This window comes from Ornithorhynchus anatinus, chromosome X2, assembly GCF_004115215.2.
Source record: "Ornithorhynchus anatinus isolate Pmale09 chromosome X2, mOrnAna1.pri.v4, whole genome shotgun sequence".
In the NCBI taxonomy this organism is placed as follows: Eukaryota; Metazoa; Chordata; class Mammalia; order Monotremata; family Ornithorhynchidae; genus Ornithorhynchus; species Ornithorhynchus anatinus.
This window is the reverse complement of record NC_041750.1, coordinates 28,818,021-28,834,525: the sequence shown is the minus strand read 5'-3', so window position 1 is coordinate 28,834,525 and position 16,505 is coordinate 28,818,021. Positions and strand designations below refer to the sequence as shown.

General features: G+C 51.6%; 1 protein-coding gene across 1 annotated transcript; it reads left to right on the top strand.

Moving 5' to 3' along the window:
* Positions 1-4,598: 4,598 nt before the first annotated feature.
* GALR1 (galanin receptor 1) lies at positions 4,599-15,522 on the top strand. The gene is made up of 3 exons (XM_001507713.5): positions 4,599-5,287; positions 8,816-8,881; positions 12,660-15,522. Exons 1-3 carry the CDS (start codon positions 4,607-4,609, stop codon positions 12,975-12,977), a joined length of 1,065 nt encoding a protein of 354 aa, XP_001507763.2. The 5' UTR covers positions 4,599-4,606; the 3' UTR covers positions 12,978-15,522.
* The last annotated feature ends 983 nt before the right edge of the window (positions 15,523-16,505 follow it).

The following is a 16,505-nucleotide window of genomic DNA, read 5'->3' as shown; positions in this document are numbered from 1 at the left end:
CTTTGCCCACATCCTAACTCAGGCCTTGAACTTCCTCTCCCCTTCATATACTACAGGCCACCACTCTCCTCACCTTCAAGGCCCTCCTAAAATTGAATCTCTTCCAAGAGACCTTCTCTGACTACGTTCTCTTTTCCTATACTCCCTCTCACCTCTGAGTTGCCTATGCACTTGGATCTGTACCTTTTAAGCACTTGATATCCACCCCACCCTCAGCTCCACAGCACTTATGTACACATCTGTAATTTATTTTATTGTTCTCTCTCCCTCTCTAGGCTGTAACAGTAAATGCTCAATAAATACCATTAATTGACTGAATGACTGAGAGAAGTGGTAGAGCCCAGTGGAATGGACGTGGGTCTGGGAGTCAGCAGACACTCAGCTCTGCTCTCAACGTGCCATTTATCCCCAGGCTAGTTGTTCTTTTTGGTATTTGTTAACTGCTTACTATGTGCCAGACACTGTCCTAAGTACTGGGATAGATACAAGCTAATTAGGTTGGACTCACTGACCCATGAGGGATTCACAGTCTTAATCCCCATTTTACAGCTGAGGTAACTGGGGCATAGAGAAGTGAAGTGACTTGCCCAAGGACACACAGCAGACAAGTGGTGGATTCGGGATTAGAACCCAGGTCCTTCTGACTTCCAGGTCCGTGCTCTATCCACTTAGCCTTACTGTTGCTTGCTTAACTTCTCTGGGCCTCAGTTTCTTGTAAAATGGGGACGATAATAACCTGAATCTCCTGACCCATCAGGGCTGCTGTGATGCTAAAAATGAGATGATGCACAAGAAGACACTCTGGGAAGAATAAATATGCTAGTCATATTCAAGCATTGCTTTTATAAACTGTTATTCTGTTTTTTTTACAAAACGGCCACGAGGGGAACACTTAGTTTTCTTCCTTGCAAAAACATCTCCAACTGGTTCTCTTTCTGAATCAGCCGATTTGTCCACCCTGATGGTTTAAAGGATTTGGAAACATTTGGCCTCTGCCCACAAAAGAGGGATTTCAGAAATTTCTAAGCCAGAGTTCCAGAAATGGACTTTCTTGAAGCGGACTCCAAGGGGTGCTATAGAGCCATGGTACTAAAAGGATTATTCCATTTTCCTGTTCTCAATTGAGCTTGTCCAATAGAGGTAGGTGTGTGTCTGTGTGTATCTTTGTGACAGATACAGCAGAGATCCTGGGGGTGGGGGGCTGTGTCCCCCATTCCCTCTCCCCCCGCCCCCACCAGGACCTGGTGTCCGTTCTCTCCAGTACAGAGGGGGGCTTTCAGGGTGCAAGAACTCAGAGTCATGTCCACAGAGCGCAGGGAGCTCTAAGTGGGAGTCACCGTTTCCTAAGAGTAGTGTATGGATGGTAAGTATGGTCATTTGCTACTGGGTTCCCCAGGCTGCCTTCATTCAATTGTATTTATTGAGCACTGTATTGTATGCAGAGCACTGTACTAAGCGCTTGGGAAAGTAGAGTACAGCAACAAAGAGAGGCAGTCTCTGCCCACAGTGAGCTTTCGTGTTTTGGTGGAAAGAGCAAGGGCTTGGGAGTCAGAGGTCGTGGGTTCTAATGCCGGCTTCTCCACTCGTCAGCTGTGTGACTTTAAGCACTGTGCCTCAGTTCCCTCATCTGTAAAATGGGGATTAAGACTGTGAGCCCCACTTGGGAAAACCTGATAATCTTGTATTAACCCCGCGCTTAGAACAGTACTTGACACATAGTAAGCGCTCAATAAATAGCATCATTATTATTAGAGGTTCTCTGGAGCGGAGCAGGATCAGGATCTGGAGGGCTCCTCCTTTCTTCCTTCCCTCCTTCCTCTCTTTTCCCTCTCCCTTCCTTCTCTCCTCCGGCCCCCAGCCTCCGACTTCGCCTTTCCACCACCCCCAAGCCGGTCCTCTGAGCTGCCCCCCCAATCCCCGCCCATCTCCCTGCCCTCTTTAAACAAACAGAATGAATCACGACGACGTGGGCTTTCGGGGCTTGCAGTTCTCGGAGCGTTTATCTCTGAATCACTTCCCCGGGCTGAGCTCTTCCGAAAAACCAATAAAAACAAGCTGAGGACAGTCACCGACAAAGGAGGCTGAGACCCAGGTGGGGGGAGGCCAGTCCTTCCACCCACCCACCGCAAGGCCAAACAGGTTCTGACTGCAAGGCCAGCTTCCATGGTCAGGGCACTGACTCCATCTCCCCCGCCGCCCCTGCCAAGAGCCAGGACATTTTCCTCTCAGATGCCCTCTGCTTCTCTCTCTCTCTCTCTCTCTCTCTCTCTGTCCCCCTTCTCTGAATCTCTGTCTCTCTATAATGTCTCTCGGTTTGGTTTCTCCCTGAGTGTCCATTGCACTCTTTTTAATGGTACTTATTATTATTTTGATCATTATTATATTTGTTAAGCACTTACTATGTGCCAGGCACTGTACTAAGCGCTGGGTGGGTACAAGCAAATTGGGTTGCACACAGTCCCCGTTCCACGTGGGGTTCACAGTCTCAATCCCTATTTTACGGAGGAAGTAACTGAGGCACAGAGAAGTGAAGTGATTTGCCCAAGGTCACACAACAAACAGGTGGTGGAGCGCTTAAGGTCCTTATCTTTATACTCTATCATGTTTCCACCAGGCATTTATTTTAACTTCTGTCTCCCCAGCTAGACTGTGAACTCCTTGAGGACGAGGATCAAATGCTTAGTACAGTGTGCTGCAGAGTAAGTGCTCAATCAATTAATCATACTTATTGAGTGCTTATTGTGTGCAGAGCACTGTACTAAGCTCTCGAAAGAGTACAATGCAAGAGTTGATAGACGCATTCCCTGCCTACAAGGACCTTAAAGTCTAGAGGGAATAATATTGATTGATTGTCTCTTTCTATCAAGATTATTGTAAGAGAAGCAGTGAGACTTATTGGGAAGAGCTCGGGCTGGGGAATCAGAGGTTGTGGGTTCTAATCCCGGCTGTGCCACTTATCAGCTGTGCGACTTTGGCCAAGTCACTTAACTTCTCCGAGCCTCAGTGACCTCATCTGTAAAATGGGAATTAAGATTGTGAACCCCACGTGAGACCACCTGATTACCTTGCATCTACCCCAGCGCTTAGAACTGTTTTTGGCGCATAGTAAGCGCTTCACAAATGCCATCATCATTATTATTATTATTATTATTATTCTTAAATCACACTTTATCCCTAAGGTGCGGGGGGCAGGGGACGGTAGGACGGGCTCACAGCTGGTGTTGTTTCTTGGGGCTGGAGGAGCTGGTGGTGTTTTCTCAAGAGCAGGGCTGGTGATGTCCCCCAAGCAAATGGTGAAGTTCCTTGACCTCGATCCGGTGGAGTCCCGAGGATCCAGATATTTGAGGGTCCCCCCAGTTCTGGGGGTCGGGCAGGGGGGCCTCGGACCGCAGCGCAATGTGTATGTGAGTGTGTGTAGGTCGGGGGGAGGGGGACGCTGACCCTAGAGGAGCTTGTGGGGCGAATCCTCTGTCCCTCGGGGAGACCTCTGCGACTTTTGCAGCATGACGCAATGGATAGAGCACGGGGCTGGGATTCAGAAAGACCGGGGTTCTAATCCCGGCGCCGCCACTTGTCTGCTGGGTGACCTCGGACAAGTCACTTCACTTCTCTGTGCCACAGTTCCCTCATCTGGAAAATGGGGATTGAGATTGGGAGCCCCGCATGGGACAGGGACTGGGTCCAACCCGATTGGCTGGTATCCACCCCGGCGCTTAATACAGTGCCTGGCACGTAGTAAGCGCTTGACGCACACCCTTATTATTCTGATCATCATTATTTTGCGTCCTGGGACACTTCCCCACGCCGGATTCGCACGGAGGGGGACAGATCAGCGTGACTTAGTGGAAAGAGCCCGGGCTTGGGAGTTAGAGGTCGTGAGCTCTAATCCCGGCTCCGCCGCTTGTCTGCTGGGTGACCTTGGGCAAGTCACTTCACTTCTCTGTGCCTCAGTTACCTCATCCGTAAAAATGGGGATTAAAAAATGTGAGCCCCACGTGGGACAGTCTGATTGCCCCGTCTCTACCCCAGCGCTTAGAAGAGTGCTCAGCACATAGTAAGCGCTTAACAAATACCATAATTATTATTAAGTGCGGGACGTGGGGGGGCGGGGGGGTGGGCTGGGCTTGCGGGAAAGGAGGGAGGGGTCTCCGGGGCGGGGGAGGGGCTTCTCGGGGGGGGGGGCGGGTCCTCCAGAGAGGGGGCGGCCGGAGAGACGGAGCGAGCAGAGACCCCGGAGCGGCTCCGGCAGAGCGCACATCGCAGCATCCTCCGCCCGCCCCCGGGCGGGGCCCGGCACAACCCAGTGCCCAGGCGGCCCTGCCAAGGCTCGGAAGGGCACGGCAGCTCCGCGCTGCCCCGGGACGGGGCTGGGGCACCGGCTCCTCCTGCCTCTCCCTCCACTTTGGAGAAGGAGCGGGCCGGCGGGGCATCAGTCGCAGCCCCCGGACTAGCCAGAGCGCTGGGGGGGGGGGGGGGGTTCAGTCGCCGCCGGCCGCCCACCCCCTCCTCATCCCCCCCGGCTCTCTCCGGCCCCCTCCTCCCCCCTCCCTCGCCCTCCGGCCACCCACTGACCCGAAAGCTTCCCCGGTGCCCGATCCCCCGCCCGATGGAGCCGTCCACCCCGAGCGGACCGGTGGATGGGTGGGACCGGACCTCTCCTCCAGGTCCGGCGGGACCGGAGCCGGAGTGGCCCCCGGGGCCGCCCCTGGGCGTGGAGAACGTGGTGACCCTGGTCGTCTTCGCCATCATCTTCGCCCTGGGCGCGCTGGGCAACGGGCTGGTCATCGCCGTGCTGGCTCGCCGCCGGCCGGGCTCGGCGCGAAGCCCCACCAACGTGTTCATCCTCAACCTGAGCGTGGCCGACCTGGCCTACCTGCTCTTCTGCGTGCCCTTCCAGGCCACGGTCTACGCCCTGCCCAGCTGGGTGCTGGGCTCCTTCCTTTGCAAGTTCACGCACTACCTCTTCACCGTGTCCATGCTGGTCAGCATCTTCACGCTGTCGGCCATGGCCGTGGACCGCTACGTGGCCATCGTCCACGCCCGCCGCTCGCCGGTCCTGCGCGTTGCGCGCAATGCCCTGCGCGGCGTGGGCCTCATCTGGGCTCTGGCCCTGATCCTGGCCGCCCCGGTGGCGCAAAACCAGCGCCTGGTGTACAGCGCGCTGGGCAACCTGACCTTCTGCTGGGAGCTGTGGGCCGAGCCGGGCCACAAGCGCCTCTACGTCGTGGCCACCTTCGTCCTGGGCTACCTGCTGCCGCTGCTTATCATCTGCTGCTGCTACGCCAAGGTCGTTCATTCCTTCATTCCATACTGTTTATCGAGCGCTTACTAGGTGCCCAGCACTGGACTAAGCGCCTGGACTGGACAGTTCGGCGACAGAGACAATCCCTGCCCGATGACGGGCTCACTGTCTAGACGAATAAGAATGACGGCCGTTGTTGAGCGCTTACTACGTGCCCAGCACTGTTCTAAGCGCTGGGGTAGATACGAGGTGATCAGGCTGTCCCACGTGGGGCTCGCGGCCTTAATCCCCATTTTACGGATGAGGGAACTGAGGCACAGAGGAGTCAAGTGACTCGCCCAAAGTCGCCCGGCTGATCGGTGGCGGAGCCGGGACTTGAACCCATGTCCTCTGACTCCCAAGCCCGTGCTCTTTCCACTCCGCCACGGTGTGATGCGCTGGGAAGCCTGGGTTCGCCGAGGATGTGGCCGTGGGTCGGATGGGAAGGAGCTCGTTCACGTGCATATGCGTGTGAGATCCAAATAATAATAATAATGATGACGACGACATTTGTTCAGCGCTCACTATGTGTCCGACACTGTTCTATACGCTGGGACAGATACGAGGTCATCAGGTTGTCCCACGGGGGCCTCACAGTCTTCATCCCCATTTTAAAGATGAGGTAACTGAGGCACAGAGAAGTTAAGTGATTTGCCCAAAGTCTCACATCCGATAAATGGCGGAGCCGGGATGGGAACCCACGACCTCTGACTCCCAAGCCCGTGCCACTAAGCCACGCTGCTCTGAATCTGCTTGTTTCCGTGCCTGCCCACGCGTGTGTGAGTGGGAGTGAATCGAGACGCGTGTTTGCTCGGGAAAGCTGGTCTCTGTGTGAGTGCACACTGTGCACACTGGGGGTAAGGGTACCTGAGTTTGGGCTTGAGATCTAGGGTGTGTATGGTTACAGATCCGTATGTGCGTGTCTTTGGGCGTGCTCCCCTTCCGTGTGTTTAGGAGCCGGTCTATGGGTCTACAGGGAGAGGTTGTGTGTCCGTGTGTGTCTCTAGACCTGTTGGGGTGCTTTTGGACGTCTGCTCATGTGTTTGCGCGCGCGCGTGTGGGTGTGTGAACGCGCTAAACCCTCCGCCAAACCCTCCGCACCCAAACCCTTCGTCTCCCACTCCCTTCTGCGTCACCCTGACACAGAACTTGTGCATCTATCTGTCATTTTATTTACATAATCATAATAATGATAATGGCTTTTGTTAAGCGCCTTACTGTGTGCCAAGCACTGTTCTAAGCGCCGCGGTAGGTACAAGGTAATCAGGTGGTCCCACGTGGGGCTCACAGTCTTAATCCCCATTTTACAGATGAGCTAACTGAGGCACGGAGAAGTTAAGTGGCTTGCCCAAGATCACGCAGCAGACAAATTTATTTATATCGATGCCTGTTTACTTGTATTGATGTCTGTTTTCCTCTAGGCGGTGAACTCATTGTGGGCAGGGATTGTCTCTCCTTATTGCTGTGTTGTACTTCTCAAGCGCTTAGTACAGTGCTCTGAACACAGTAAACGCTCAGTGGCGTCGTGGATAGAGCATGGGCTTGGGAGTCAGAAGGTCATGGGTTCTAATTCCAGCTCCACCACTTGCCTGCTGCGTGACCTTGAGCAAGTCACATCTCTGTGCCTTAGTTACCTCATCTGTAAAATGGGGATTGAGACTGCAAGTCCCACATGGGACAACTTGATTTGTTCGTATCCTCCCCAGCGCTTAGCACAGTGCCTGGCACACCATTATTATTATTATTATGATAAATGAATGAATGGCCGGGGGCTGCCCCCACCTGGCCCTGGGAGTCGGAGCCTCCACACAGGGGCTACTGGACCTACCCGGGCCCACCTGGACTCGGGCTGGCTCGGAAGGTGGAAATAAAAACGGTGATGGTATTGGTTGAGCGCTTTCTATGTGCAGAGCACTGTTCTAAGAGCTGGGGTACATACAAGGTTATTAGGTTGTCCCACTTGGGGCTCACAGTCTTAATCCCTATTTTACAGATGAGGTAACTGAGGCACAGAGAAGTTAAGGGACTTGTCCAAAGTCTCGCAGCTGACAAGTGGCGGAGGCGGGATTAGAACCCACAACCTCTGACTCCCAAGCCCTCTGACTCGCTGGAAATGGGAAAGGGGAGGTGGAGAAGGGGTTTGAGGAGGGACTGCCCCTCTCCAGCCCCTCGTCCAACTTCCGAGACACCCCAGGAACTCCCACCTCCTGCAGAAGGGTCAGGGTCTCCAGCCTGGACAGGAGCGAAGGACATCGGACAGCACAGGCCCCGAGCCGGAGGGACCCCAGAACCACGGCCAGCTCCATCCTCGACCTCATCCGGTCAGCGGCCGGGCAACGGACGCTGGCTCTCTTCTCGCCCCGTCCCGAGAGTTGGGGGAAGAAACTTTCGGCCGCGGGAATCCTTAACAGAACAACCTTTCCACGCCGGGTCAACTATTCAATATCCCATCTGGTATCGTTAGACTGGAAGGTCCTTGAGGGCAGGGATCAAATTGACCCACTATCGTACTCTGTTAAGTTCTCACGTCGGTGCTCCGCACCCCGTAGACCGCACTTGTTCGATAAATCCTATTAACTGATTGACAGCGGAAGGGTCAATCAGTTGTCCGCAGTTGCCACGTAGACCTGTCCCGATTCCTGTTCATGCAGCAGTTTTCAGCCCTGGGCAGCTGGTTCAACTGTCAGTTGCAAAGTCGCAGTAGCAATGATATCAGTCGATATTATTTATTGAGCCCTTACTGTGTGCAGAGCACTGTACTCAGCACTTTGGAGAGTACACCATAACAGAGTTGGTAGACACGTTCCCTGTCCACAGTGAGCTAACAGTCTCGGGGGGAGACTCTTAAGAGAAATGAATAAATGATGGCTATGTGGTTAAGTGTTATGGGCTAAGGAAGGGGTGAATAAAGGGTGAAAATAGCAACTGTAGTATTTACTGAACGCCATCAAGTGAGATGTGTTGTACTAAGCACTTGGGAGACCATAACAATTATTTACTGTGCTTACTCTATTTCTAACTACTTGTACGACTGTCTCCCCCGTTAGACTGTCAGCTTCTTGTGGGCGGGGAATTCGTCCTTTCTGTTGTACCTCTTCAAGTTCTTGGTGCAGCGCACTTCACCCAATCTGTGATCAAAGTATTCCCTTCCTGCTACTGCTACAACAGAAGCAAGACACTCGTTTCCCTCCCATAAGGGATTGTGTCTTTCACCTCTGTTTTATTGTACTCTCCCAAGTGCTTAGTACAGTGCTCTGCACACAGTAAGAAAATGAATGCCACTGATGATGATGAGGATGATGATGAAGATGATGATAAGGGGAAGTAGGATGCTGTCAGTGGAGAAAATCATCACTAGATTTGCCACCAGAGAGAAGTTTATGGCTTTAATGACAAAGAGGTAAATTGATTTAGAATGCCTAAATAAACTGGGGGTTGTTTTTAATTGGGAAATTTTGGCTTTGAACGATAAACAGTGAAAAGAAAAAAAAAGAAAAAAAATGAGATTGTTAACTATTCCTTTCTGCTTTCCAGGTCCTTAACCATTTGCACAAAAAGTTGAAAAACATGTCAAAGAAGTCCGAAGCATCCAAGAAAAAGGTAATATATTTCTCTCACAGCTTGCTCTAGTGTCCAGTTTTTGGTGAAGTCTGTTTGCCACACTACCTAAAGAAGTGTCTATTTCACAATCCGTTTCTCCAGTTTGCCAAAATGCTTGTCTAATACTGACACTTCCTCTTCTACAGCACCAAGAATCTAGGGCTAATGGAATCATAGGAGAGCCTCATATAGGTGATTAACTCCTAGAGGGCAGGAATGATGTCTTTTACCTCCATTTTGTGTTTCCATAAAGTATTCCGTATGCGATAGACACTCAGTACCTTGCCCTGCATACGGTAAGGCCCCAGTATGGTGCTCTGCCCATAGTAGGTGCTCAGTACTGTGGCCTGCGCACAGTAGACAGTACTCTTCCCTGCAAACAGTAGTTGCTCAGTCAGGACTGTGCTCCACATATAGTAAGAGCTCAGAATTGTGCCTTGCAAACAGTACATGCTCAGTACTGTGACCTCTATGCAGTAGGCACTCAGAACTGTGACTTGAAATCTGAATTTCAGACCTGAATTTCCTGATACCCAGGAAATGCTTTTAGTCATAACAAAATCAGGGCCTGATGCTGCTCTGGATATTATCTGGAGAATTAAGTTTACTGGCGCCCATTTCCCACTCCTCGCCAGCCTTCCATTCCTACATCTGTTGACTCTCAGCTGCTACAGCCTTCCTTTCTTCCCATTCCAAACACCCATGGAACGACGAGAGACAAACTGTCCAGGAAACTGAAGCATTCTGGGCACACCGGGGACCCCGTGTCTCATTTCCATTGTCGGTATTTACGTGCACATGTTTATTCATTTGTATGCTCAATTATTTATTCAGCCATTTCAGTCTGACATATTCATGCTGTTACATCCCTGTTTTCCCGCCTACTTCCACTGTCTGAGCATAATTTGTGTCTGTCTGCCTGTCTCCACCGTTGGAATGTAAGATATTTGAGGGCAGGGAATGTCTGTTTTATTTCTTTCATGTTCTCCAGAGCACCTTATACAGTGCTCTGCACTCGAGTCAGCACTCAATGAATACTATTGAGTGATTGGTTGGTTGGACAGAGGAGAAGGGTCAACCTGGCACCTTGCTGATGCCTCATGGTTGAGGTGTGTGAACCTGGTTTCTTCTGAAAATCATTTCCATTTCCACTTCTTGGGGTTCATTTTCCATCTGGTCACCATGTCCCAAGTGCTACACAAACACTTCTCCATTCTTTACACTCTAAAGCCCAGGTATGAGCACTCATTTATGGCTACTGACTTGTTATTCAGTCGATCAATCCATTAGTCGTAGTGGTTGAGCTCTTACTGGGTGCACCGAGCACTGTATTAAGCGCTTGTGAGAGTTGCAATGGAATTAGTGAACTAGATCCCTGCTCTCAAGGAGATTACAGTCTATGGTGTGCAAAGCACTGCTTTAAGTGTTTGGGAGAGTACAATACAGTTAGTAGACACTACCCCTGCTCTCGTGGAGCCTACAGCATACTCTGTGAAGAGCACTCTACTAAACAGTTGGGAGAGTGCAGTAGAGGAAGAAAACACAGCCCCTGCCTCAAGGAGTTTACATTGTACTTTGTTCAGAGCACTTTACTAAGTGGTTGAGAGAGTAGAGGAAGAAGGTAGAGACTCTGTCCTCAAAGAGCTTATAGTGTACTTGGTGCAGAGCACTGTACTAAGCAGTTGGGAGAGTTCAATAGAGGAAGAAGACATGGTTCCTGCCCCCGAGAAACTTGCAGTTTAACTGAGGCATTTCCAGCAGGGTGGGAAGCCGTGGGAGAGACTGGACATAGGGAGTAGGGAGTGGGATGTGGAGAGTTGGGAATGGGGCATGGGGAGTAGGTGGCAGGGAACAGGCCACGGGGTGATTGGAGTGGCAGCCAAATAATCTACCTCCACTGATTCTCTGCAGAGAGAGAGAGCACCACCCTTTGACGCTTACCTTTCCCTGAGCAGGGTGACCCAGGCATTTTATCCAATTTCCAAACCCTCCTCCACTCAACAATTCCTGAAACAGACTGAATGAGGATGAAGGTCTCCCTCACTCTGACAGGGGCCAGTCTTCCCAGTTGCCAGGAGACCCTTCCTCTCGGAGGTGGCCGTGGCTATTTTTAGCTATCAAACTTCCCTGATACTTCTTCCCGAATTTGCTATTTTTCTCATTTTTGATCCAAGTGCCTTATGTTAAGAAGGCAGGTCACAGGACTGGGGAATTTTATTGCTGCACTTAATTAATTTTTCAGAACTAATGAAAACAAGCAGGCAGATAATGGAAGACATTTTCTAAGTATTACTTTACGCACCCTCGTTACAAGTTCTCCATTGAGGATGTCATGCCAGGATCTGGAAGATCCACTGTTTTCCAAATTTCTCTTGAAAAAAGCAGACTTCCCTCCCTGTCCTTGAAATGCATTCCTTTTTTAAATGGTATTTGTCAAGTGCTTACTATGTGCCCGGCACTGTACTAAGCACTGGGGTAGTTACAAGATAATATGGTTGGGCACAGTCCCTGCCCCACAGAGGGTTCACAGTCCTCTTTACACCCCACTTTACAGATGAGAAAATGGATGCACAGAGAAGTGAAGTGTCTTGCCTGAGGTCACACAGCAGACAAGTGGTGAAGCCGGGTTTAAAACCCAGGTCCTTTGCCCCCCAGGCCCATACTCTTCCCACCAGGCCACACTGCTTCTCCATGGTCCACTGGTCTCCAGATAGTAATAATCTTGTATGAAGGATTTCAGTCTTCCGATGCTTCCAAAATAGTCTCATTTCCCAGGAAGGAAGATCATATCATTTAAAGTGACTCAGACATTTTTGGGGCTGAAAGAAAGTCTAGCTCATAAAGAAAAACAAGAAAAAAACCCCAAAATAACCAAAGAGTACCAAATAGAATAAAGAGCCTCAGAGAATGAAGATGTATTTTTGAATCAGAATTTCCTTTGTCACCGAAAACAAGACAGGCTCACTCTGACCAGGGATCAAAAGTAAAAGAATCTCAGAAAAAGTTAAAACAAAAATTGCCCAAGAAAACAGGTTCTTCTTTGGCTGGAAGACTGTGCTTTGTCACTGTCTGACATTTCAAAGGAGAAATTTTGGAGACTGGGTGCACCGTGTCCTCGATACTCAAAGTGTGGAGTTGGGAAGTGGGTGATGGCGACGTCTTTTGTCTCTAGCTTAGGCTGTTCCGCTCTGAACCATGGCCGGTCATCTCTGGGAAGATTCAGCCCCTGCCCTGCCATTGCGTTTCCCTGTTCCCATCCGAGGGCAAGATCGTGTCTCCCTCCTCAGTTGTATTCTTCCAAGCTCCCAGAGCAGCTCTCTGCACACAGTAGGTGACCAGTACACTGCTCTGCTCCGAGAGGAAGTACCCAGAACAATACTCTTCAAGTTGTAGGCATCCAGCACACAAGAACACCGGAACACCAGTGCTCTGCAGATTGTGCTCAGCATAATGCTCTGCAAACAGTTGGCACTCAGGTCTCACTCTGCAAGCAGAAGGCACTCAGTTAAGTGCTCCGCACACAGTAGGCACCCGATTCAGTGTTCTGTATAGGGTAGGGGACCAGCACACTGCTACTCACACTTTTAGCATCCAGCCCAGTGCTCTTCACAGAGTAGGTGCTCATCACACTACTCTAGACTTCCAGTACAGTTCTCTGCACCCAGTAGACATCCATCACAGTATTCTGCTCACAGGGAGCAGTCAGTCCCTCCTACTGAAAGAATACACAAATGGCCAGACACTGTAAGTGACCAGCACTCTTCCTCCCCTGCTGCAGACGGCTCAGACGGTCCTGGTGGTGGTTGTGGTTTTTGGCATCTCCTGGTTGCCGCATCACGTGATTCACCTGTGGGCAGAGTTTGGGGTCTTCCCGCTGACCCCGGCCTCGTTCCTCTTCAGGATCACGGCGCACTGCCTGGCCTACAGCAACTCCTCCGTCAACCCCATCATCTACGCCTTCCTCTCGGAGAACTTCCGCCAGGCCTACAGGCAGGTGTTCCGGTGCCAGCTGGGCAGCCCCACGCCCCTGCGCGAGGCCAAGGACAACCGAAGCCGCCAGGACACACCGCCCTCCACCAACTGCACCCATGTGTGAAACCCCACCGTGCCGGCCTGGATCTTCCCAGTCCAAGGCCTGCCCCACTCCACCACCCTGGCCCCGGCCCTGTCCCCGGCTGCCTTCCTTGGTGCCCGGCCCGGTCTGAGATTGCTACACCTGCTTGGGCCCCCTTGCACTGGTGACTTGCTCCTTTCCCGCACTACAACAGGGACTTATCCTTCTCGCTCCCAACTGCACTAGCACTAGTTACTTGGGCTCCCCTCGTCGCCAACCCTGTCCTCCCACTGCACTGGCTACTGGTCTCCAGATTTTCAGGCCTCTCCACTCCAGGGCTCCATGGCAGCAAAGTGGTCCTATCCAGGGGCCTCATTGAGCCCTCCTAGCCCCCAGTGCCCAGAAAAGTGTCTGTCTGAGAAACTGCCACCTGAGCCCAAACTGCCCTCGATCCAGGGTACGCTGAGCTCCAGATGGTTTCCTGGGACTCTCCACCCTGGGGTCACTGGCTCACACCTTGTCCTGACCCGAGCACTTTTTTGGTTTTCCAACAGATGTAACCTCCAGAGGGAGTGGAAGTTGGGCTCAGAGGAGACTCTGGTTCAGAGACCGTGATCCAGATCCACTCTTCCTGCCCCCCTCATGGATGGATTGGGGGAGGTCTCTAGTCTACATCCCCAGTTCCCAGCAGGTGTGTGGGGCAAATTGAAGAGTTGGTCAGTGATAGGCTGGAGATGGGGGATGAAGAGTCCCTAGGCTGGACTGTTCATCCTCCCTCTCCACTACTGCTGGAGGAAGCAGGTCCAGCCCAGGCCTGAGAGAGCAGGGGCCACCAGGCAAGGTTGCTACAGGGGGTCTGTGATGCATCTCTACCTGGTTTGGGGATGACCGTCCAGCCCAAGCATTCGGTGGCTGTCCGACCCGAGGTTCGTCAGGAACCAGCCTCACCTGCCTGGCTCAGAGTGGGGGTCCCTCTGCCCAGCTTCCGCCTGGGGGGCTTTTTCAGAAAGCTGCTGCCCTGGACTTTTGGACAACAACCAGAGCCAGTCCAGAGAAAGGGTGTGGGTGGGCCCAAATGGGGGTAGGCACTAGCCAGCACCACCTGGGATGTTTTCTGAGGTGTCTCTAGCCTGGGCCAATTCAAAACTACATGAATACACCGATATTTAAATAGGAAACATGGTGTCGTGTGGTTCCCTGGACCAGCCGCTTCCAAACTCAACTGATTGGAGCCAGAGCAAGGTCTCAGTCCCAGGCAAGGTTATGAAATCTACCATGCAGGGGCATGAGTTGAAAGCAGCTTGTCTTTGTAGCCTGCAGCATGCAGGCCTGGTATGGTTTACAGGGGGCTTCTGCTCAAATGGAGTCTTGGCCAGGGCCTAGCCCAGCCTCCTTGACCTTCACCCTACTTGCCAGCCAGAGAGCTCCTGATCTTTGATCTGAATATCCTGGTTCCTGTCCCAGTAGTGGGGAGATGGAATCCCTGTCCTGGACATGGACCCTGCTTAACTGTCAGCTGGGCACACCCTAGATCCTGGAGTCCTGGCTCTGACAGAGGAAGAATACCACCACAATAAAGCTAGAATCCCGTCCACAATGGAACTAGGAACCTGGATCCCTGATTGGGTTGAAACTGGAGTCCTCTCTGCAATAGAGCTGGGATCCTGGAGTTCTCTCTATGATGGAGCTGGGGCTCTGGGGTCCTGTCTGCAAGGGAGCCGGAACCCTGGAGTCCTGTCATGTCGGAGCCGGCTCTTCCCGTCAGTGGTGAGGATAATGGCAGCCTCCGGGTGGCTTTGCTAGAGACTGAGGAGCCAGAAGTCGTGCTTTGGCCCTCAGCTTGCCCAGCAGGCCAGACAGTCTTCCCCCTAGCCTGGCTCTGGGCTCTGTCTGGATCTCTGGATCTCTGGACTGGGAGTCAGTCAGTCAATTGTTTTTATTTAGCACTCATTGTGTGCAGAGCACTGTTCTAAGGGCTTGGGAGAGTACAATAACAATAAACAGCTCGCATTGCGAGCTTACAGTCTAGAGGGAATCTATGGACTTCCCCATTTCCAGCCTGTGGCACACATCTTGCTCCATTCGGGGTTGGCTGGCTCCACACCCGCCTACCCCCATCTCCGGTGGGAGCCACTCACTCTGATGAAGTTGGTTTTGGGGAAGAGCAATTCTGGATTCACCTTGTCCAAACCTTTACCTAGCTTTATCCTGACCCCTCTCAGCCTTTTTCTTTCTAGGCTGAAAAGTCCTGGTCTTTCGATCTATTCTCTTTCAGGATCTGCTCCATCCCCCTGCTCATCCTGGTTTCCCTTCTCTAGTTCTACCACATTTGGGCCCTTTCCTGAGGGTTCAGGGATCAGGACCCTTTGGATGTGCAGTATCGGAGCAGAAAATGTTCTTTCTGTCTTGAGGTGGATCTGGGGTCCAATTTGTGAATTTGGGGGATCTTCAGAGGTCCGACTGAGTTGCTGGTGTTATTTAATGTTGGATTCTGAAATTTAACTCTAAGAGGCAATGGAAAGCCCATGAGGCTGGAATCAACTGAGAGGCAGCATGACCTAGTGGATAGAACATGGGCTTGGGAGCCAGGAAGACCTAGATTCTAATCCTGGCTCCACCACTTGCCTGCTATGTGACCTTGGGCTAGTTATTTCACTTCTCTGGGCCTCAGTTACCTCATCTGAAAATAGTGATTGAGTCTGTGAGCCCCATGTGGGACACGGACTGGGAACAATCTGATTAGCTTTTACCTACCCCAGTGCTTAGTGTAGTGCCTGGCACATAGTAAGTGCTTAACAAATACCATAAAAAAACTCCAGGAGACCTGGCTTTGAATCCCAGCTCTGCTTCTGTCCTGTTGAGTGACTTTGGGCAAGTTATTTAGCTTTTCTGGGCCTCATTTTCTTCATCTGCGAAATGGAGATAAAGATCCCTGCTCTCCCATCGTCTCAGACTGTGAACCCCTTGTTGGACTAGGACTGTGTCCAAACTGATTAGCTTGTATCTTCCCCAACAATTAGCAAAATGCCTGGAGTGCTTTAAAAATGCCATAATAAAAATATCATAATATAGAAGTCCTGTTGTCTTCTCTTTGGGCTTGCTTTCTTGTCTGGGATGAGGGCGAAGTCAGCAGACTACAGCTCTCCCCTTCTCCCAACCCTACTGAAGGTCTACCTCTTGAGGAGGCTGTCCCTGATTTATCTTCCCCTTTTCAGGTTGTGCCAGTCCAACAACCGAACCACCTATATACTACGTGTTTATGTCCTGCCTGTTTAGGTATTTCTCATTTTTATTTTCTCATCCTGCCGTACTCCTGCCACTAACAGTGGTAGCATTGTTCTTCTCCTCCTCCCATGATGCTTCCATGATGTGTAAAAAATTTGGGTCTCTTGCCTCCCCACTAAATTATAAGCTCCTTGAGGGCAAGGGCCGGGCTCTCTTCCTTCTTTGCGTGCTCTGTGCCCCAGGTCTGGTGTTCAGCATGTCTCTGAGTGGATCGTTAGGATCCACAGTGGCACAAGTGGTGGTGCCAGGGCAGGATGGTGTGAGTAGGTGGTAAACTTTCCAGGG